Below are 19,417 nucleotides of genomic sequence, written 5' to 3'. Positions count from 1 at the left end.
GTTTCTTTGAAGTTAATATCACAAATATGACAGGCATACTTTACAAATTAGTGAGACATCTGATTTTTTTCCTTGTTTGTGATGTATATTGATTCAAAATATATACTGTTCTTGGAATGAGTATACATATGTATCATCTGAGCATACCGTATATCATGTTTTTTCCACGTGTATCCCAATTTCCACTTTGTTATCTGGGTTAGAATAGATCCTCAGTACCCCATGCTTGTTGTAAGAGGCAACTAAATGGGGCAGTCCTTCGGATGAGACCGCAAAAACCGATGTCCCATGTTACAGCAGGTATGGCATGATAAAGATCCCTCCTGCTCCAATGCCGTGAGTTCTTAAACTTACGCTCAAATTCGTACAAACGCTTACATGAACGGCTGATTTAGCTTGTAGGTTTTCATTTTAGCCTGTGGATTTTATACCCACAGGCTAAAATTAGCCTGTGGTAGAAAAAGTTAATTTCGACCCCTGCAATCCTTCCTTTTCAACTGATTTATGAGGAGGAAAAACACAAAGCCACACAAATTTTGAATTCCAGCATTTCACATTTCCATGAAAAGAGTTACAGTATATATATGTATATTTCCTTTCCTTTTTATGACATGAAATTTCTACATGGGTTAAACAGCGTGAATTAATTTTTCATTTTGCTTAAAAATAGTAAAGATCTAATTCGCATCATTATACACTTTGAGGGCTTGATTCATGAAGAAAACATGACACAGAAAAAACATGATATACAATCTGTTGAAAGATGGATTTATTAAACAAAATTCTTATACCCCACGTACATACATGCCAGATTTGTGCGGGATTTTCCCGATTTGAAGAAGTTGAAAAGGCAAATCCCGATATCCCGATCGGGATTGCAAAAATACCCCGAAATCCCGATTTTCTAAAAATATCTCCCATTTTACGACAACAAACCCCCATTTCCAACTGGAATTTGAATCCAGCGTCATTTCTGAACTGGCCAATCAGAAATCGGGACAATAGTCAACCATTGCTGTTTACCTGTGTCACATGGTATCGGGGTGGTGTAATTTACCTGGTCTGCCTGTGTCGGGGTGCTTATTGGACAGTGCGAAGCATGTTTTGATAGTAATTAATCGGGAAGACGGATTCAAAATTGACATATCCTTTACACAAACGTGAATGACAATGATAATAATGTCACCACCAAACAATCGGACATTCCCGACTTTTGCCTCTCGCTGACAGCATCGATTCAAAATATGCAATAAGGTAAGTCAAATATATATATTTTTTCCAACTATAATAATATAGGATATCCGAATCTATCTGTCTATAGTGATGTATTATATAGTCTATATAGTGTAGTATTCAATCGACTTTGTGATGCGTAATTCGCACAAGTCTGTACTGAATTTTATATTAGCAAGTAGCCTTAATTTACAAGTAAAAACGTATATTTTGATGTGTTTTTCCTGGTAATTATTTCAGATGTCATGGGTGCAAAGGTTTTGTTCGCAAACTTCATAGCAGGGCAGATCACTCCTTTTCTGGTTGCAATGCAGATTGTTCCACCAGACTCTGCAAGCCCATGTTTACAGACAAGCAAGATCGCCTTTGTAGTCGTACCTAAATGCATGTTCTTTAATTTAAATTTTGATATATAGACCAGCCAATGTTTATATGGTGTAAAAGGATGCAAGTTTAAGTATTATTTGATAATATGTATGTGACTTGTTGTTGGAGAGGATTTTTTGCTGAATAGATGAATTTAATAAAATATTTATGTATATTTTTCAAAGTGTTTTTTTTTTATTTTTATAGTTTTGTTAAAGTTAATGGTCAAACACACTTGATGTTGTGTTAATATATGATACTTGTACAATTATTAGATTGATATTTTATTTTAAAAGACAAATATTTATTTTCATGGTAAAATGTCGTGAATTTTGAGCTTTGAAAAAAGGTCGTCGCGCGCAAAATCCCCCATGGGGATTTTTAAAAGTTGGCATGTATGCACGTAATGAGTTGCGAAGGGTATAATGTTTTTGACCCATCCATCAGTCTGTCCATCAGTACCTTTCTTGTCAGTGCAACTCCTCTGAGACCGCTCAACAGAATTTCGTGAAACTTTGTAGTTAATAAGGAGACGCTGTAGATATGCATATTCCCAGGAAATTCAAATTCAATAATTTTTCTGGGAGTTATGCCCCTTTTGAACTTAGAATTTCAAGCACATCTGTCCTGTTCTTGCAGTAATGCATAGCATTACCATTCATTGTGTGAGGCGTTGTCAAGCAATGTTGGAGTGTGGGGTATGTGAGCTTGCTCACTTTTTCTTTCATTACTTATAGTGAAGTGCATATAACTACAAGTCTCTGTAGAGATCTTTGTATGAACTGATAACACGGGACAGAAATCTTTTCTTTTTAATTCAGTCTTAACCATGTTTGTATTTTAATGTTTTCCAGATGGAATGTGACAGTCAGATGTTCAGACGTGGAAGGGGCTTATGTGGACAGCATATTCCAGTTTGAAATTCTTAATGAAAATGACCCTCCAACATCAGCGATGGTTGTTTTATTTTTCTCATGCACATTTACAGTAACGTAATTTGATTCAGTAGAAGCTTGATTTTACTTGTTAAATGTTGTTCTTATGTAGCTTACACCAAACATTGTACCAGAAAACAGCATGGCAGGAACCCATGTTGGTTGCTTCAGTGCACAAGATGATGATCCAAATCAAAGTGTCTATGTGCTGCTTGTGGATTCTGAACACAAAATGTTTACATCCTACCAAAATGGATCACAGCTATGTCTTAAGGTATTGCAAACAAATATTTCAAGTCATTCACAAAATTTCCACAGGTTTTCTTTAGGATATGTAAATCCTTTAGGATATGTAAATGACTACACAATCTGGTGTTTTATACATCATATTAAGGTTATTATGATACTTGGTGGATGAAAAGAAGTAATAAAGAGAACATGAAGATTAGAGAATCCTGCTTGCATGATTCATCTGATGTTTAATTATCTGATGTTTAATTATCTGATGATGTATGAAATTTTGTAGGTATCCAAGAAGTCTAACTCCTTATGTCCATCAGAGGGAGGTAAATACTGTGAATTAAACATGGAGGAGCAGAGAGTTCATTTTGTGACACTGATGGCTCGGGATAGTTACAGTCCCCCAGGAATTTCCTATTTTAACCTCCCTGTATACTTGACAGATGTCAATGACAAACCAGAGTCTGTCACCCTTGATCCTATTTTCGTACCTGAAGAGGTTAAACCAGGTTAGTTTGAAGTTTATATATATTAATGGTATATTTGAGCATTTTCAACATCTTTGAGGATATGCAGGGCCAGTTTAGTACTTACCAATCTTAAGACTTATGTAAAACTAAACTATTTGAAATTGTTTATCGTGTTGTATTTTACTAAAATCAATTCATTCATATCTATTTCTGCTTACTCATTGTAATAAAGCCACGACCAAGTTTCCTCCCATGATTTGAGAATATCCCCCGATTCTCCTCATTTTGTCATTGTGATACTCAGATGACCATTAAGGCTCATTGATGTCTTCTCTTTTTAGCTCTTCTGAGCCAAAGGCTCAAAGAGCTAATGCTATGGCCATTTGTGCGGTGTGCGTAAACTTTTTAGAAAAAGGGCTATAACTCAAGAACCCCTTGGCCAATTTTTTTCAAATTTGTTACAGGGTATCATTGGCCCAAGGGCTTTCATACATACTAAATAAAGGGATGTGACCCTTTAACAAGGGGAGATAATCAGGAAAATACAAACAAAAGTAGTGGTTGCTAAAAAATCTTCTTCTCAAGAACCACAGGGCAGATTATCACCAAACTTACACATAAGGATGAGGATATGTTGTAGATTAAAAATTGTTCAAGGCATTACCCTGGGGCAAAGGGCATGGTCTCAAGGTCACTTCAAAGTTGACCTAAATTTAAAATTTTTTTAAATTCCTTAAATCTTAGATATTTTAGTCATTATAAGGACTAGGATCATCAAATTTTGACAGTTGATGCATCTTAGGACCTTGTGTCAAATTGTCTCAAAAGTAGGTCACGGTGACCTACTTTTTGAATTTTGCAGGTATTTATTTTAAAATTAATTTTGATGCATATCTTGGACACTTTGAAGCCTATGATCATCAAAACTTGTCAGTTGGTGGATCATGGGACCTTGAAATGCGTCAACTGAAAAATAGGTCACCGTGACCTACTTTCTGAATTTTATGGCTTATCATTTATAGATATATTTTAAGTTGTTATTTCAAATACCGAGAGGTTTAGAATCATCAAATCTTGTAAGTTGATGCATCTTGAGGCCTTGAAACATATTTATAAAAAAAGTAGGTCACAGTGACCTACTTTTTGAATTTTGCAGCTATTCAAATTTCACATTTTCAATTTTAGATGCATATTTTGGGCACTGTAAAACCTAGGATCATCAAACTTTGTCAGTTGATGCGTCTTCAGACTTCGGTTTGTGTCGACCAAAAAGTAGGTCACCGTGACCTACTTTTGGTATTTGACAGCTAAATTACTATATTTCAGACACTATTTGACCTACAATCATCAAACTTTGTCAGTTGATGCATCTTGAGTCTTCGGAGTGTATCGACCAAAAAGTAGGTCACTGTGACCTACTTTTGGCATTTGACAGTTATATTTATATATTTCAGTCACTAATTGACCTACAATCATCAAACTTTGACAGTTGATGCATCTTGAGTCAATGGAGTGTGTCGACCAAAAAGTAGGTCACCTTGACCTACTTTTGGAATTTGACGGCTATATTTATATATTTCAAATACTATTTGACCTACAGTCATCAAACTTTGTCAGTTGATGGGTCTTGCATGTTCGAAGGGTTTCGACCAAAAAGTAGGTCAACTTGACCTACTTTTGGAATTGGACACTTATATTTATATATTTCAGATACTATTTGACCTACAGTCATCAAACTTTGTCAGTTGATGCGTCTTGCATGTTCAAAGGGTGTTGACCAAAAAGTAGGTCACCTTGACCTACTTTTGGAATTGGACGGCTATATTTATATATTTCAGATACTATTTGACCTACAGTCATCAAACTTTGTCAGTTGATGGGTCTTGCATGTTCGGAGTTCGCTGACCAGAAAGTAGGTCACCATGACCTACGATTGGAATTGACAGCTATATTTCAATATTCAGATACTAATTGGCTTAAAATCATCAAACTTTGTCAGTTGATATTTCTTGGTTTCTCAAAATGTGTAAACCAAAAAGTAGGTCACATTGACCTACTTTTTTGAATTCTTAGGATTTAACTAAAGATTTAGAATACTAAGAGGCTAAGAATAGAACTGGTGGGGTTGTACAATTTATCAGAAGAGCGATTCTAGGCCCTTGGGCCTCTTGTTTTATTTCTCGTTCACATGGATGCGCATTAAATTTTACTTCGCATTAGATTTGATGCGAAGTAAAGTAGTGCGCATTAAATTAATTCGAATTAAATAGTGTTCACATGGCGGTTATATTTAATGCGAAGTAAACTAATGCACATGAAATTTGTATGCATCTCTAAATCAAAGGGTGCGAGAAATGAATTGAAGGATAGACTATATTATTGAAAATTATTTTTATAGATATTTTAATGAATATTGGGTATAGATACAGAATTCATTGTTCAAAACATGTTTACAATATACATATAACTGATCTACACACAAGGAGTTTTGTTGTGTTTATTTTTATATGTTCACAAAATATTAGTGTTATTTCCTCTGGCGACCAGCATTCATTCTAAACAATATATTGCTTCTTCATGAGCCCAGTTTGAAAAACCTTGGAACGTCTTTTTCATCATTCCGCTGCCTATTATTGTGATGTAATTTTTAATTACTAATGCGTATTATAAGTCTACTATGATGTCATATAGTATAAAAGAATTTAACTATGAGCGGCACATTTGTTAAAATGTAAAAAAAGAAAATCATATCACTATTTTAAATAATTTTTATCGTATTTAAAGCAATTCCTTCCATATGTATTACTCGGTATGCAGAGCACACATTTACGTCTGACATTATGTAATGACATGCTGTTTGTACAATGCTTTCTTTAGTGATTATTATCATTTTGATGAGTTTTTCTCACAAATCTAACATTAATATATATAGCTGACCCGTGAAGGGTATGATGCATGTGACCCACATTTTCCATTACGCATGCATGTATATATTTAATGTAAATTAGCTTCGCTTTGCGTTCACACAGAGCTAATGCGAAGTAAATCTAATGCACATTAAATCGCGACGTAAATTTTAATTCGAAGTAAACTAATGCACATTAAAATCTCTATGTGAATGTGGTTCAGATTTAATTCGCATTAACTTACATTTCATGCGAATCAAATTCTTCCGCGTGTGAACGAGGCATAATATGACGAGTAGCAAAATTTAGGAGGCAACAGGGCATCTGGAATGCTTTTTTCTTTATTATATGAATTTACAGACTAACAGTTTTGGTCCTTGACAAAACAAAACGCGTTTTAGGTGTTTCCGACTATCTATGGAAATATGTCAGGTTATTAAAGTCCATAGAAGGCTCAGCTTCGCCACACCTTCTATGGACTTTAACAAACTGACATATTTCTGTAGACAGCCAGTAACAAATGTAATAAGTAATCATATACATAGATGTAAAGGATATAAACCAACAAAATTTCATTCTGTGAGAGAACTAATTGAAGTCGGGACAGTTTGACATGTATGGACAGTTTGAAACATGATCTCCATTGCATTATAAATGGACTGTACATGTATCAGGTATACTTGTCCGATAAGGCAAGCAGCAGTCCACCACACACCTGTATAATTTAGCAATACTTTTGTCTGATAAGGAAAAGTATAATTATAGGATTTTGACCTTAGTAGCAATAACTTTATTATTTAATTATGCCTTCAAGTTTTAAGTTTGAAAGTGATTATTAAGGGTGCAAATTTAAATAAAGTAAAGGATTTGATGTTTCCTTGAGATCACTGATTGAGAAAAAGCTACGGAAGCCCATTAGTGCAAACCAAAACTAAATAAAAAACGAAATTATTATATAAAAAACGAAATTATTATATAAAAAACGAAAACTAAATAAAAAACGAAATTATTATATAAAAAACGAAATTAATAAATAAAAACGAAAATATTAAATAAAAAACGTAATTAATATATAAAAAAAACCAAAATTGAATAAAAAACGAAATTATTAAATAAAAAATGAAAACTAAATAAAAAACGAAATTATTAAATAAAAAATGAAATTAAGAACAGTTTTTGAGAATATAATGTGTGTGTGTCCGTGGAGCTTAACAAGGAAGGAAACATGGCTCCTAATTCTTTGATTTACTGCGATTTCATCATCGCCAATGGAGTTTTACAGAAATCTAATGGCATTACAAATTAGCCAACTTATCCATTCACTACACGTTTATCTACTATGTTCCCTGAAAGGTCCCAAACCTCGTGTATCGGATTACAGAATTTCTCCAAAATTACTTCAACACTAGCCCCCATAAATCTAGTAAGAATATATATGGCTCCCATCAGCCACATACCTCAACAATTACTTGACTCTACACTAATTAAGTGTTTCGGCGGTGTGAAAATTGAGCAAATTGATTGGATTGATCGATAGATTGAAGTTTAGCTGCATGCAGATCCGCCTCATCAGAAGTCTATTTGCACTTCACAATTATAATGCAGGTTGATTATTCTGAAATGAAAGTGTGAGCATATCCCTTAAATTTTTATTGCGTTGGTATGAACCACACTATAGGTACAATGTAGAACAGAGAAAACGTCTTTGTCTCTCTGGAGGATGTGCCATTAATTTAAAAGCTAATTTGCTTTATGGGTTGTATTTGGTGATAAAAACAAGGGGTATACCCAGTTTTTTGCTTTTATTTACACCCGATAACAGAGGTGGCTTGATCATAGTTATCAAGTACGACTTGTACTTTTTTTATTGATCTATTATCACTATAGCCCCTCTTTAGAGGGTTTGTTTTGAAATCTTTTAAGAATTTCTTCAATCAATTCAATTAAATTATTCACTCAAATCATTCATACAATGGTACACGAGGTACATAAATATATAAGTTAGTATTTAAACAACATTGCCAAGGGTACAAGTATATAACTAATACATACACATGTATGTGCATTAGCACAAAATAAAGGTGGAGGACATAATGCATATATAATTTAATATATATACATCTTAGGAAGTACAGCAGACTAACTTATGGATATACATAGTTGTTTTTTTAAAAACTGTTTTAGGTTTCATGTTGTCATTAACTCTCTACATTTCAGTGTATTTGGTACATGACAATCCGTAGAGCGGATAGTAATTTACATTCTAAGATAAAGTGGTATATTTGTCGGCTAATTTACCAGTAAATATGGCAAATAGTTTCACCTTTTATAAATCTCTTATAAACTGAAGGATTATGTGCACTTTTTTGTTCCAATTTGTAAGTTTGATGTACGTTTTCAAATCTAGAATGCGAGTTGCCTCAAATCACCTTCCTTTATACACCGTACTGCCCAAGAAATGCATTTTATTTACAGATATTTCACACGTGAATTTCAGCAGTTGATGAGCAGAATTTGCTATAGCGAATAAATCATGGCCGGATTTCTTTTTCTTCACCATGAACATAATAAAATAAAGCCATCGTCATGATGACGCACTTGGTACGTTATGCGATGTTTACCTGGAAATCCTTGGTTATCTGATGTAGTCGGATATTGCATACAGATGGGGAGCATTTAGACCCTTATAACACATCCAAATATCTGTTTATAAACTTTTGAATTAAATTTAACAGTATTATTTCCCAAAATTAATCTGAAGAGAAGGCTCAGATCGCCAGTGAATGATGTATTTATTGCATAGACAGATTTGTCCGATTTACTGTAGTATGTTTCTACTGCAGTCATTAATTCCTCAAATTGCATGTTTGTGTAGAGTGGTGTTATGTCATAGGTTAGCTGACCGTGTATAAGTAAGAAAATATATGGCTCCCATCAGTCAGGTACCTCAACAATCACTTGATTTTACACTAATTAAGTTTCGGTGGTGTGATACGGTGTGTACCAGTGTGGCTGCTAAAACTGGTGCCAGGTGGCCTTCGTTTATGCCAAGTACTGAATACTTTGCCGTGTCATGTAGAATTAATGACTTACATGTATCAGTTCACATCAGTACAGTACATTCCTTTTCTTATTTAATAATTTCGTTTTTTATATAATAATTTCGTATTTTATATAATAATTTCGTTTTTTATATAATAATTTCGTTTTTTATCTAGTTTGGTTTTTTATATAATATTTTCGTATTTTATTTAATAATTTTGTTTTTTTATATAAATAATTTTGTTTTTTTATATAATAATTTCGTTTTTTATATAATTTCGTTTTTTATTTAGTTTTGGTTTGCACTAATGGGCTTCCGTAAAAAGCATCATTATCTATTTCACATATCATGTTTCATCACAGGGAATCCATTAGCAGCTCTAAAAACCAAAGATGAGGATGAGCTGCAAGTTTTCCAGTATGAGTTAATGGATGATGACACGGGATTGTTTTCTATTGTCAACGGGAGTTTGGTCTCGTCAATGAAATTCGACTTTGAGAAAGATGATAGGAAAGAATTTCAAATAAAGGTCAAAACTGTGGATAATGGCACACCAGTATACAGTGTAAGCTTTACTTATTGCAGCTGTAGACAACAGAATTACCAGACAGTGTCTGGAGTGTATGATTAGGTTACTGAAATAGTGCAAAAATGTTGACAGGTTACGAGATGTATCAGTTTTAGGGTCATATATCAATGCTGTTGTACATTGATTGAATTAAATAGCACATACATTGAGAAGTTGATTATCCTAAGTCAGTAAGTGCTGTCTTAAAATGAGAACTAAAATATTGATTGGAAAGCCCTGCATTTTGAGGAGTGAATTTGTCAATTAAAGAGAACAACAAAGTTTGCTATAATGCCCATTCATCAACCTACTACTACTTTGGTTACTGTAGTGACCTTTTTTCTCAATTTTTACATGCCAGTAAAAGAATTGTGTCATTTTATGATATGGCACATCTGTCATCACCTTGTGCATCAAATGAAAACAGTACTTACAAGACTAAGATCATCAAACTTGGTATGCATGTTCAAACTGATTAGAGGAAGAAGCCATTGTTTTTCAAGGTCGCACTTAGAGATTTAAAATGGGTAATTTTATAGACAGAAAACAGTACAAGTATGGTTATATAATCAAACTTGATACACATATTCAGATATCATAGTAGCGTGTAAAATGGTATATGATGCAGAGTTTCTGTGTGTGTATTTGTTGTCTGTCTGTTCATCCTTCGATTGGCACCTTGTGGGAAGGATAAAAAGAGCACTGATAAGGCTAGGATAATCCCATGCTGAGGAAGATGTTTGTAATTTCACAAGTTCAAGGCCATACTTTAATAGATAATCATGAAGGAAAAACAGTACTTATAATGCTAAGCCATCAAACTTGGTGTGCATGCTCCCTATGGTGAAAGTGCAGAAAGAACACTGTCAGATCCTTCTTTTTTGGTCAAAGAATGGTTTATTTGGAATATTAATCTTTTCTTTGATTACTACTGCATTTCTGAATAAATTGGATAGTGTATGCATTGCACTTGTTAAAAAATCTTTTTAAAAAGCAATTCTTCCTGTGTAGTTTCAGTCTAAGAACAAGTTCATTGGTAGCACATATTTCTTTAGAAAGCATATGACTCATCTATCTAGTTCAAGGTGCAGACTTATCTGAAAATAAATGGCATCTTGCAGATTTTTACTCACCTGAGCTATAAAGCTCAAGTGAGCTTTTCTGATTACCTGTAGTGTGTCGTCCGTCTGTCCTTCTGTCTGTAACTTTACACCACTGGGATAATTTTAATCAAACTTGCTAAAAAGCATCTTTGGGTAAAAGGGATTCAAAATTGTTAAAATGGAGGGGGTCACACCCCTTTCAAAGGTGAAATATAATAAAGAAATAGTGAAAATATGGTGACATCTTCTTCTCCAGAACCACTGGGACAACTTCAACCTAACTTACCAAAAATCATCTTTGTGTAAAGGGAATTCAAAATTGTCACACTCCTTTAAAGGAATAATGAAAATATGGTGGCATCTCTTAAAAATCTACTTTTCATTAATTACTGTACCAGAAAAGACAAAACCTATGTGAAAGCTTCTTTAAAGAATGTAGATTTAAAATTGTTCAAGTCATGACTCCCGGGTGTAGGTTGGAACCACAACAGGGAATTAAAGTTTTGAATGGGGAAATATAGGAAAATGTCTCTTAAAATTTTCTCAATAACAACAAGGCCTTAAATATTCATATTCATATGTACATGTAAGCATCCTCAGCTAAGGCAGATTCAAGTTTGCTCAAATGATTGTGGGGGTAGGGTGGGACCACAATAGGGGATCCAAGTATTATATTGGAATATAAAGACTAAGAGAGAAAAACTTAAAAAATCTTTTTCTCAAGAGCAACAGGCCATGATTTGTCCTATATAAGCATCCTCAGATTGAACAAAGTCAAGTTTATTCAATTTGTGGCTCCAAGAGGTTGGATGAGTTCACAGTAGGGAATCAAAGTTTTGCATGGAAATTCATGATGAAAAGTCTTTAAAAATATTCTTATGAACAGCTAAACCATGATTAGTCATATTAATAAACAGGCATCTCCAGGAAGTGCAGATTCAAATTGTTTTTTATTGAATGCCTCCAAGGATAGGATGGGCCGCAGTAGGTGTTACATTCAGTTGAAGTTATACACGAGAATATATAGGGAAAAAACTTTAAAAATCTTTAAATGGTTAGTGATATTTTTATGTAACAATCCTCAGATAGTACAAATTCAAGACGGGTTGATTTTCCAAAAAAGGGGTAGGGGTGGGTGGGTGCATGGGTAGAGATAGATTCTCAATAGGGGATAAAAGTTTTACATAAGATTAAATCTTTATAAAATCTTATTTTCTTGAGCAGCAGGGCCAGTATTAGTCATATTGATATGTTAGCATCCTTGGATAAAGGATAGTTCAGATTTAAATTTCTTCAAATCAATGCTTTCCCATGGGGATCCGGGTTAGAATAGGTTCTCAGTACTCCTTGCTTGTCGTAAGAGGCGACTAAATGGAGCGGTCCTTCGGATGAGACTGCAAAAACCGAGGCCCTGTGATACAACAGGTGTGCCACGATAAAGATCACTCCCTGCTCAAAGGTCAAAAGTGCCGAGCATAGGCCTAAATTTTGGAGAGCCCTTCACCGGCAATGGTGACGTCTCTATTGAGTGAAAAATTCTCGCGAGACATTAAACAAAATACAATCAATGAAATCAATGTCCTTGGTGTAGGTTTGGGCTGTAATACGGATTCAAAGTTTTACATGTGTCAGATTGTATTGAAAAAAATTTGAAAATCTCTTTGAAAAGAAATAAAATACGGACCACGGAGATAGGATGGGGATAAAATCAGGGATAAAATTTTACATGATACATGAATATAGGGCAGCCGTTTGTTGTGTAGATTCAAGTTGGATTAAGTCATGACTTTTTTCGGCTTATGTGGGTTTGTAATATGGGCAAATTAATTTTTTTTTATTGCAAATAAAGAGTATTCTGAAGAACAACAGGGACTAAGGTTAGTGTTGTGGTCCATGGGCCTCTTGTTGGCAATTTTTATCCATTTTGTTCTTTTAAATATTTTCTTAGAATTACAAAATCGTTACTTTGAATCACTGCTTCTTCTTTTTATAGATCTCTGGTAAGCTACCTTTATTGGTTTATTGAATTCAGTAAAATATATGTTAAAGATATATAAAAGATGCCAGGAGTACATCGTTATGACTACATAAGGCCATTGGCTTTTCATTAAGCTCAACATTTCATTATTTTTGCCTTTGAACTGCATGCTGTTCAATGTTTGATGTCTAGATTTAGATTTATGGTATGTCCAAAGTAATCTAGATCAATAATTAAATCAGTGTCCCTAGAATGAAGAGAAACTAATGGATCCCTGGGTGTGCTATGTATAGTTTTGGAATGTTTCAACATCGAATAGTTTTTGTTCGAGTATATTCAATGATCTATTGCAATCAGTGCTTTTACCTAATTTCTTCCATGGTGTTTTGATTAACATTTGAACACTTTCACCTTTTTCTCCAATACTACTGGGCCAATTTTTTTTCTCCAAAATGGACCTTTTAAAAAAAAAGATTTTTTTTTTTTACCAAAATTGACATGGGACAGTGTTTGAGCAAGGAAAACAAAACTTTTGTGGCCCCCAAATTTGTATAGTACAAATGTGTTGTTTCCTGAAAAGTCTTTTTGACTACTGCAAATCATACAGCCATACTTAGGACATGGTAATGATAGGGAGCTGGAGAAAACCGCTAGTGTTCCCTGGGTCAGGGACTCTGATGAGATGGAGAAAACAGCTCGTGTTCCATGGGTCAGAGATTCTGATGAGCTGGAGAAAACCGCTAGTATTCCCTGGGTCAGGGACTCTGATGAGATGGAGAAAACCGCTAGTGTTCCCTGGGTCAGGGACTCTGATGTTGGGTGAGCTCTGTAATACGTGTAGTGAATATGCAATATTTCTTTTTTCATCTTCTAAAGCTCTGAACAGCAAACAACTAAACTGAAAGATTGCAGACTTCATAGTTATAGAGGGTTGGAGGCATCTACTGAATTTGAAATTTCTGGTCCATGGGTCAAGAGTTCAAACTCTTGGATGAGGTTAAATGAATTAAATTGTGAAGAAAAAAATTATGAATATTTTTTTCCTGAACATCTAGCAATCATATTTCAGTTCATTGTAGTGTCCCCTGTATACAAAGTTCAGAGGGTATATAGGAATCTCTCTGTATACATGTCCATCTTCTGTCCTTCCATTCCACTTTACATCTATGTGACAAAGTTGTGATAAAGAGACATTAGACTTTGCACAAAAGTGGCTTATGACCAGATGTTGTGTTATGATTGTTTTAAAATGACATCACTTCTCTGCCGTTTATGACGCCCTGCAATTGTAAAACCCCGAAAACATCACTGATTTCATTGATATAAACTTGAATGCGATATTTTTAATATGAAATTATTTGCTTTCATCTAATTCAGTGGTACAAAGAAAATATCTACTTATTTTTGTGTCAACAATGCAGATGGAAACATTTTTAGCTCACCTGAGCTTTTCTGATCGCCTGTTGTCCATCTGTAAACTCTTCTTCTTCAGAACTACTGGGCCAATTTCAACCAAACTTGGCAAAAAGCATCCTTGGCTTTCAAGTTTGCCCACAAGAAGGGCCATGCCCCCTTCACAGGAGACATAATTGCAAAAATAGGGTGGGGTCATTTAAAAATCTTCTCAAGAACCATAGGGCCAGGAAAGTTCAAATTTACACGAAAGCTTCCTGATACAATGCAGATTCAAGTTTGTTAAAACCATGACCCTTGGGGGTAGGTTGGGGCCACAATAGGGGATCAAATTTTACAAATACAGTCAACTCTCGATAAACCGCCACCTTTTGTTCTTATGAAATTGTGGCATTATAACGAATTTGGCGATGAATTGAATCACTGCCATCTTGAAGAAATAGAGTTACTGTTCTTTTATATGCAAGTTATCTTTCCTCTATTTACAATACTTGTGTAAGTGAGCGATCCTTTGCTGCTAAGATGTTACCCACTGTCCTTCTTCTTATATAGACTTTTCCCATAAAACAGAAAAATGATTTGCAATATCCTGATGGGTACATTTTTGATGATGTCCTTGGTACGTAATGATTTGCTTTTTCTCATCGAAATTTAACAGGACCCTCTTTCGTGGCGAAGCCATAGCTAAATTGAAATGTGTTTCTTTGATGTATAAACAACTCGACTACAGTTCATCTCGAGTATTGTTCTTGTTTATTCAATACAACAATTACTGGGTGTACACCGGAGATTGATAATGACCAATTTAATGCTTCACTGACCACGTGCACCCATGGTGGTTTATCAAGATAATTAACACGTTGAAATAGACTTTTGTAATGAAAACACTGTGGCAAATGGCGATAGCGAATTTGGCGTTTTAACGAGAGTTTTAAGTAACAGGAAAAATGTTCCTAGAAAAATGCGGCGTTATAACGAAAATGGCGATGAATTGAGTGGCGATAATTCGAGAGTTACCTGTATAGAGGGAAAATCTTTGAAAATCTTCTTATTAAGAACCACTGAGCCAGAAAAGTTTACATTTACATGAAAGCTTCCATATATAGTGCAGATTCAAATTTGTTAAGATCATGACCTCCGGAGGCCACAATAGGGGATCAAATATTACATACAAATGTAGAGAAAATCTTTTAAAATCTTCTCCTCAAGAACCATTGGGCCTGAGAAGTTACATTTACATGAAAGCTTCCTGACATAATGCAGATTCAAGTTTGTGAAAATAATGGCCCTCAGCTGTAGGTTGGGGCCACAATAGGGATTAAAGTTTTACATGTGAATATTTAGGGGAAATCTTTAAATATGAGCCAAGGTGACTCAAGTGAGCAGTGTGGCCTATGGGCCTCTTGTATTCAGTAACTTCTAATTTATCTCTCATATTTCTTATTTCAAATTTTAGTTTTGTTTAGAATAAGTAAAAGTTTTCTCATGTAAAAAATCTTTTGGATTTGATGCATATTTAGAAAATTATTACCATTGTTTACAACTCTTTGGGACAACCCTTGTATGTTGACAGATCAATTTCAAATTTCAAACATCACAGTAAGTAGTTTTAACAGGTTTATGGGACTGAGCAAAATGTAGTTTTCTGGACTTTTTCCCACTAATTATGTATAGTTCTCCTTACTAATTATTATAATGTCTATGTTTTAAAGTAGGAAATTGAAATTCGATTATGTGATTTTCTAATGAGCATAGATACAAATTAAGGTTTGTTTTCGTCATGGTTGACATATCTTAACAAAAATTGTAATTGAGACTTAGTTTCATGTTCAACTGCATGAATGTAAAACTTATACGGTACCAATTTTGGTGCACCAGATGCGCATTTCTACAGATAATGTCTCTTCAGTGATGCTCAACCGAAATGTTTGAAATCCGAAATAGCGATGAAATTTTAGAGCTATTATAGGGAAAAACAGTGTGCCAAAAAGATGGAGTCAATTTCGTCTAAGGATAAGAGCTATGCATGAGGGAGATAATCCTTAATTTAAAAATGAATTTCAAAATTTTATAACAGCAATTAAATATACATCCGTATTTTCAAGCTAGTAACGAAGTACTTAGCTACTGGGCTGTAGAGACCCTCGGGGACTAACAGTCCACCAGCAGAGGCCTCGACCTAGGGGTCATAATGTAAAACTTAAACGGTATCAATTTTGATGCACCAGATGTGCATTTCAACAAATAATTTCTCTTCAGTGATGCTTAACCGAAATGTTTGAAATCCGAAATAACGATGAAGTTTTAGAGCTATTATAGGGAAAAACAGTGTGCCGAAGAGGTGGAGTCAAATTCGTCTAAGGATAAGAGCTATGCATGAGGGAGAGAATCCTTAATTTAATTTCTAAATTTGTCTTTAATTCTTGTACTTTATTTTCTCTGTATGTTTATGCCCCTGCTACAAAGTGCTCAGGTCATATAGTTTTACCCTTGTCCGTCCCTTTGTCCTTTCGCAACACCCAGTTTTCCTGACTTTTTTGCTGAGTTGCAACGAAGTTCAAGGAGAAAAAAAGGTCAAAGGTCAAGATCAGTGATCGAAAATAGATTAAAAACTTCAGACAAATATGGTTTCTGGACAGTAACTCGAAAAGTTTAAAACTGAATCAAATGAAACTTGGTTGTATTGTTGGATAGCAGGTTAGGAAGACCCCCCTACTGATTTTGGAGAAAAAAGGTCAAGGTCACAGTCCTGAAAAGAGATTGAAAATTTTAGAAATATCTGGATCTGCATGATAACTCTAAAAGTTTAAATCGGAATATTCACAATTATAAATATGCCACATCATTCCTGACTTTACAATGTATCCCATGCAACTCGGCTCAACCCGTACGAAAATTTGCTCACGTAATTTTTGAAATTTCCTGGCGTACCCATAATTCTGAAAGTCCAGCTAGATTTTTAACAACAAATCCTATGGAAAATACTGGCGTACCTGAGGCGTACTCCGGGCATAATTTAGCTTGAATTATGCAAATTAGTACGTCTAGATTTAAAAGTACGCCTTTAAAAAGAAAATACGCCTCAACTAGGAAATACGTCTCTAGCGAAAATACACCCGTACAAAAAACAACAAATCCTATGAAAAATACTGGCGTACTTTAGCTTGAATTATGCAAATTAGTACGTCTAGATTAATAAGTACGCCTTTAAAAAGAAAATACGCCTCAACTAGGAAATACGTCTCTAGCAAAAATACACCCGTACAAAAACCCTCCAATTGTAGAAAGTACGCCTCAATAAGGAAATACGTCTTTAGCGAAAATACGCCTCATCAACAGTCAAGGCAAAAAAATTACATATACAGGAGTCTACTTGTGGCCTGCATATTTAGTAACTCCTATAACGGAATACAAGATTGAAAAAATAATGAACACAATAACTGACAGGTATTTGAAAATTGGAACTGTATTTAACAATACATAATTATGCCTGTGTAACAGATTAAATTTTTCATCAGTTGACAAGTACATTATTAATCATATAACTAACAAAGGAGATTGTACAGATGTATAGTAGTTTTAAATATTTCTAATAATATATGTAATATGTAGTTCAATAAGTAATTAACACAAATTCATAATGATCCTAAGGATGCAAACAAATTTTTAAAATGATAAAAAATAGACACATTATACATGTGATATTAAAATTCAAATACATTTCATGGAGTAGAGTTGAATTTTTTCCAATGATTTGTCAGTTTATGTCCCATAGAGTAAATTTGTAAAAGGTTAATTACAAGGGGGTGCTATATCTGTAACAATTTTTGGACATTATATGAAACTTACAACAGTTACCATGTAATATTTCACAAAATTGACAATTATACCAATTTGAAATAGAAAGATAAAAAATTATATCAGCCCATCGATGCGCATCCATTTCCCCCCCATGCGTATAGATATGTAAAACGCAAAATATTCATTAACATAACAGATTGATTTCTGACAAAGATTTGAATTTAGGTTATAAACATAATCAAAATGAAATTATACAATTAAAATCAGAGCTTAATTACTATTTTAAAACAATAGATCATGATGACTAGAAATAAACTGTAATAAGATTACTGTTAAGCACTATGGTAATTCCGAACCACAGCAAATAATGTCTATATATACTCTCCTTTGAATCCACAAATCATCAAACACTGAATCTTTGAGAAAAGACCATAGGCTAAGAGCGTTGAGATTTTGAATAGCACAGTCATCATTATTAGAGCAGTTGATTAAAAATAAATCTCAAAGAATTACATTCGAAATTTTGTTATTTGGCACAAGCACACGAGTATGACAGTAGGGTTCTTTCGAGTTGCTTACTGGCACAGGCTTATTTTAACTGCAAGGTACTGAGGTGTTGCTGACAGAGGTTAACACATCTTGACCATTAAGTACAACTGAGTTATTGTATGGCACAGACACACGAGTATAGCAGGGTTTTTTCAAGTTGCTGACTGGTACAGGTGTGTTGCTGATTGATGTAGTAGTCTTAAGCATACTGCTAGGTCCAGAAGTGTTGCCGACGAGTACTGGAACATTCGAACTGCAGGACTCGGGCACGTAATTACTGCTGGGTTCTACATTCTTGCATTTGCAAAGATTGCTGGTTTGAGTCTATTATTGCTTCTTTATTTCTTCTTGTTTTCGGCTTGAATTTCTGTTGAATAATGATGAAAATATAAGAAATGTCAGTAAACTTTTCTGAATATATTGGGTTTAAAACCTAACGATACTCTTTCTTATGCAGAAAAAAATGTAAAGAATGCATTATCTATCTAGATACATTTGTTTACATAAACTTAAGATCATCTAACATCTGTTTCTACTTTCACAACTAATTAATTTGCAATTCCTTGCCCCGCCCCCCGATTGTGTAATGCAATACTACCTCCTATATATATCAAATACAACTTTAGTAATGCAGGCAAATAAAATGTATCAATTTGAAAAACTCAGCAAAGGTAACACCCAAACTGAACAGGTTCTATATATATTATAACACAAGACATGTTCATTGAATTACTAACCTTTTTTCTTCCTTTTAATTTCAGCATTTTAAATTTTCCTTAGTTCAATCGTCACTACCTAGTGAGAACAAAATA

General features: G+C 34.2%; 1 protein-coding gene across 1 annotated transcript in view; it reads left to right on the top strand.

The window, feature by feature from the left end:
* Nucleotides 1–19,417, top strand: part of LOC125651112 (protocadherin Fat 4-like) — a 137,079-nt gene that overhangs the window by 14,895 nt on the left and 102,767 nt on the right. The window contains exons 6-9 of the mRNA XM_048879703.2: nt 2,454–2,556; nt 2,647–2,808; nt 3,061–3,283; nt 9,556–9,758. Coding sequence (XP_048735660.2) covers nt 2,454–2,556; nt 2,647–2,808; nt 3,061–3,283; nt 9,556–9,758 — 691 coding nt within the window. The remainder of the gene's footprint in view (nt 1–2,453; nt 2,557–2,646; nt 2,809–3,060; nt 3,284–9,555; nt 9,759–19,417) is intronic.

Source organism: Ostrea edulis, chromosome 5, assembly GCF_947568905.1.
Source record: "Ostrea edulis chromosome 5, xbOstEdul1.1, whole genome shotgun sequence".
Lineage (NCBI taxonomy): Eukaryota > Metazoa > Mollusca > Bivalvia > Ostreida > Ostreidae > Ostrea > Ostrea edulis.
Note: the sequence above shows the minus strand (reverse complement) of the source record. Positions and strands in the feature narration are given on the sequence as shown.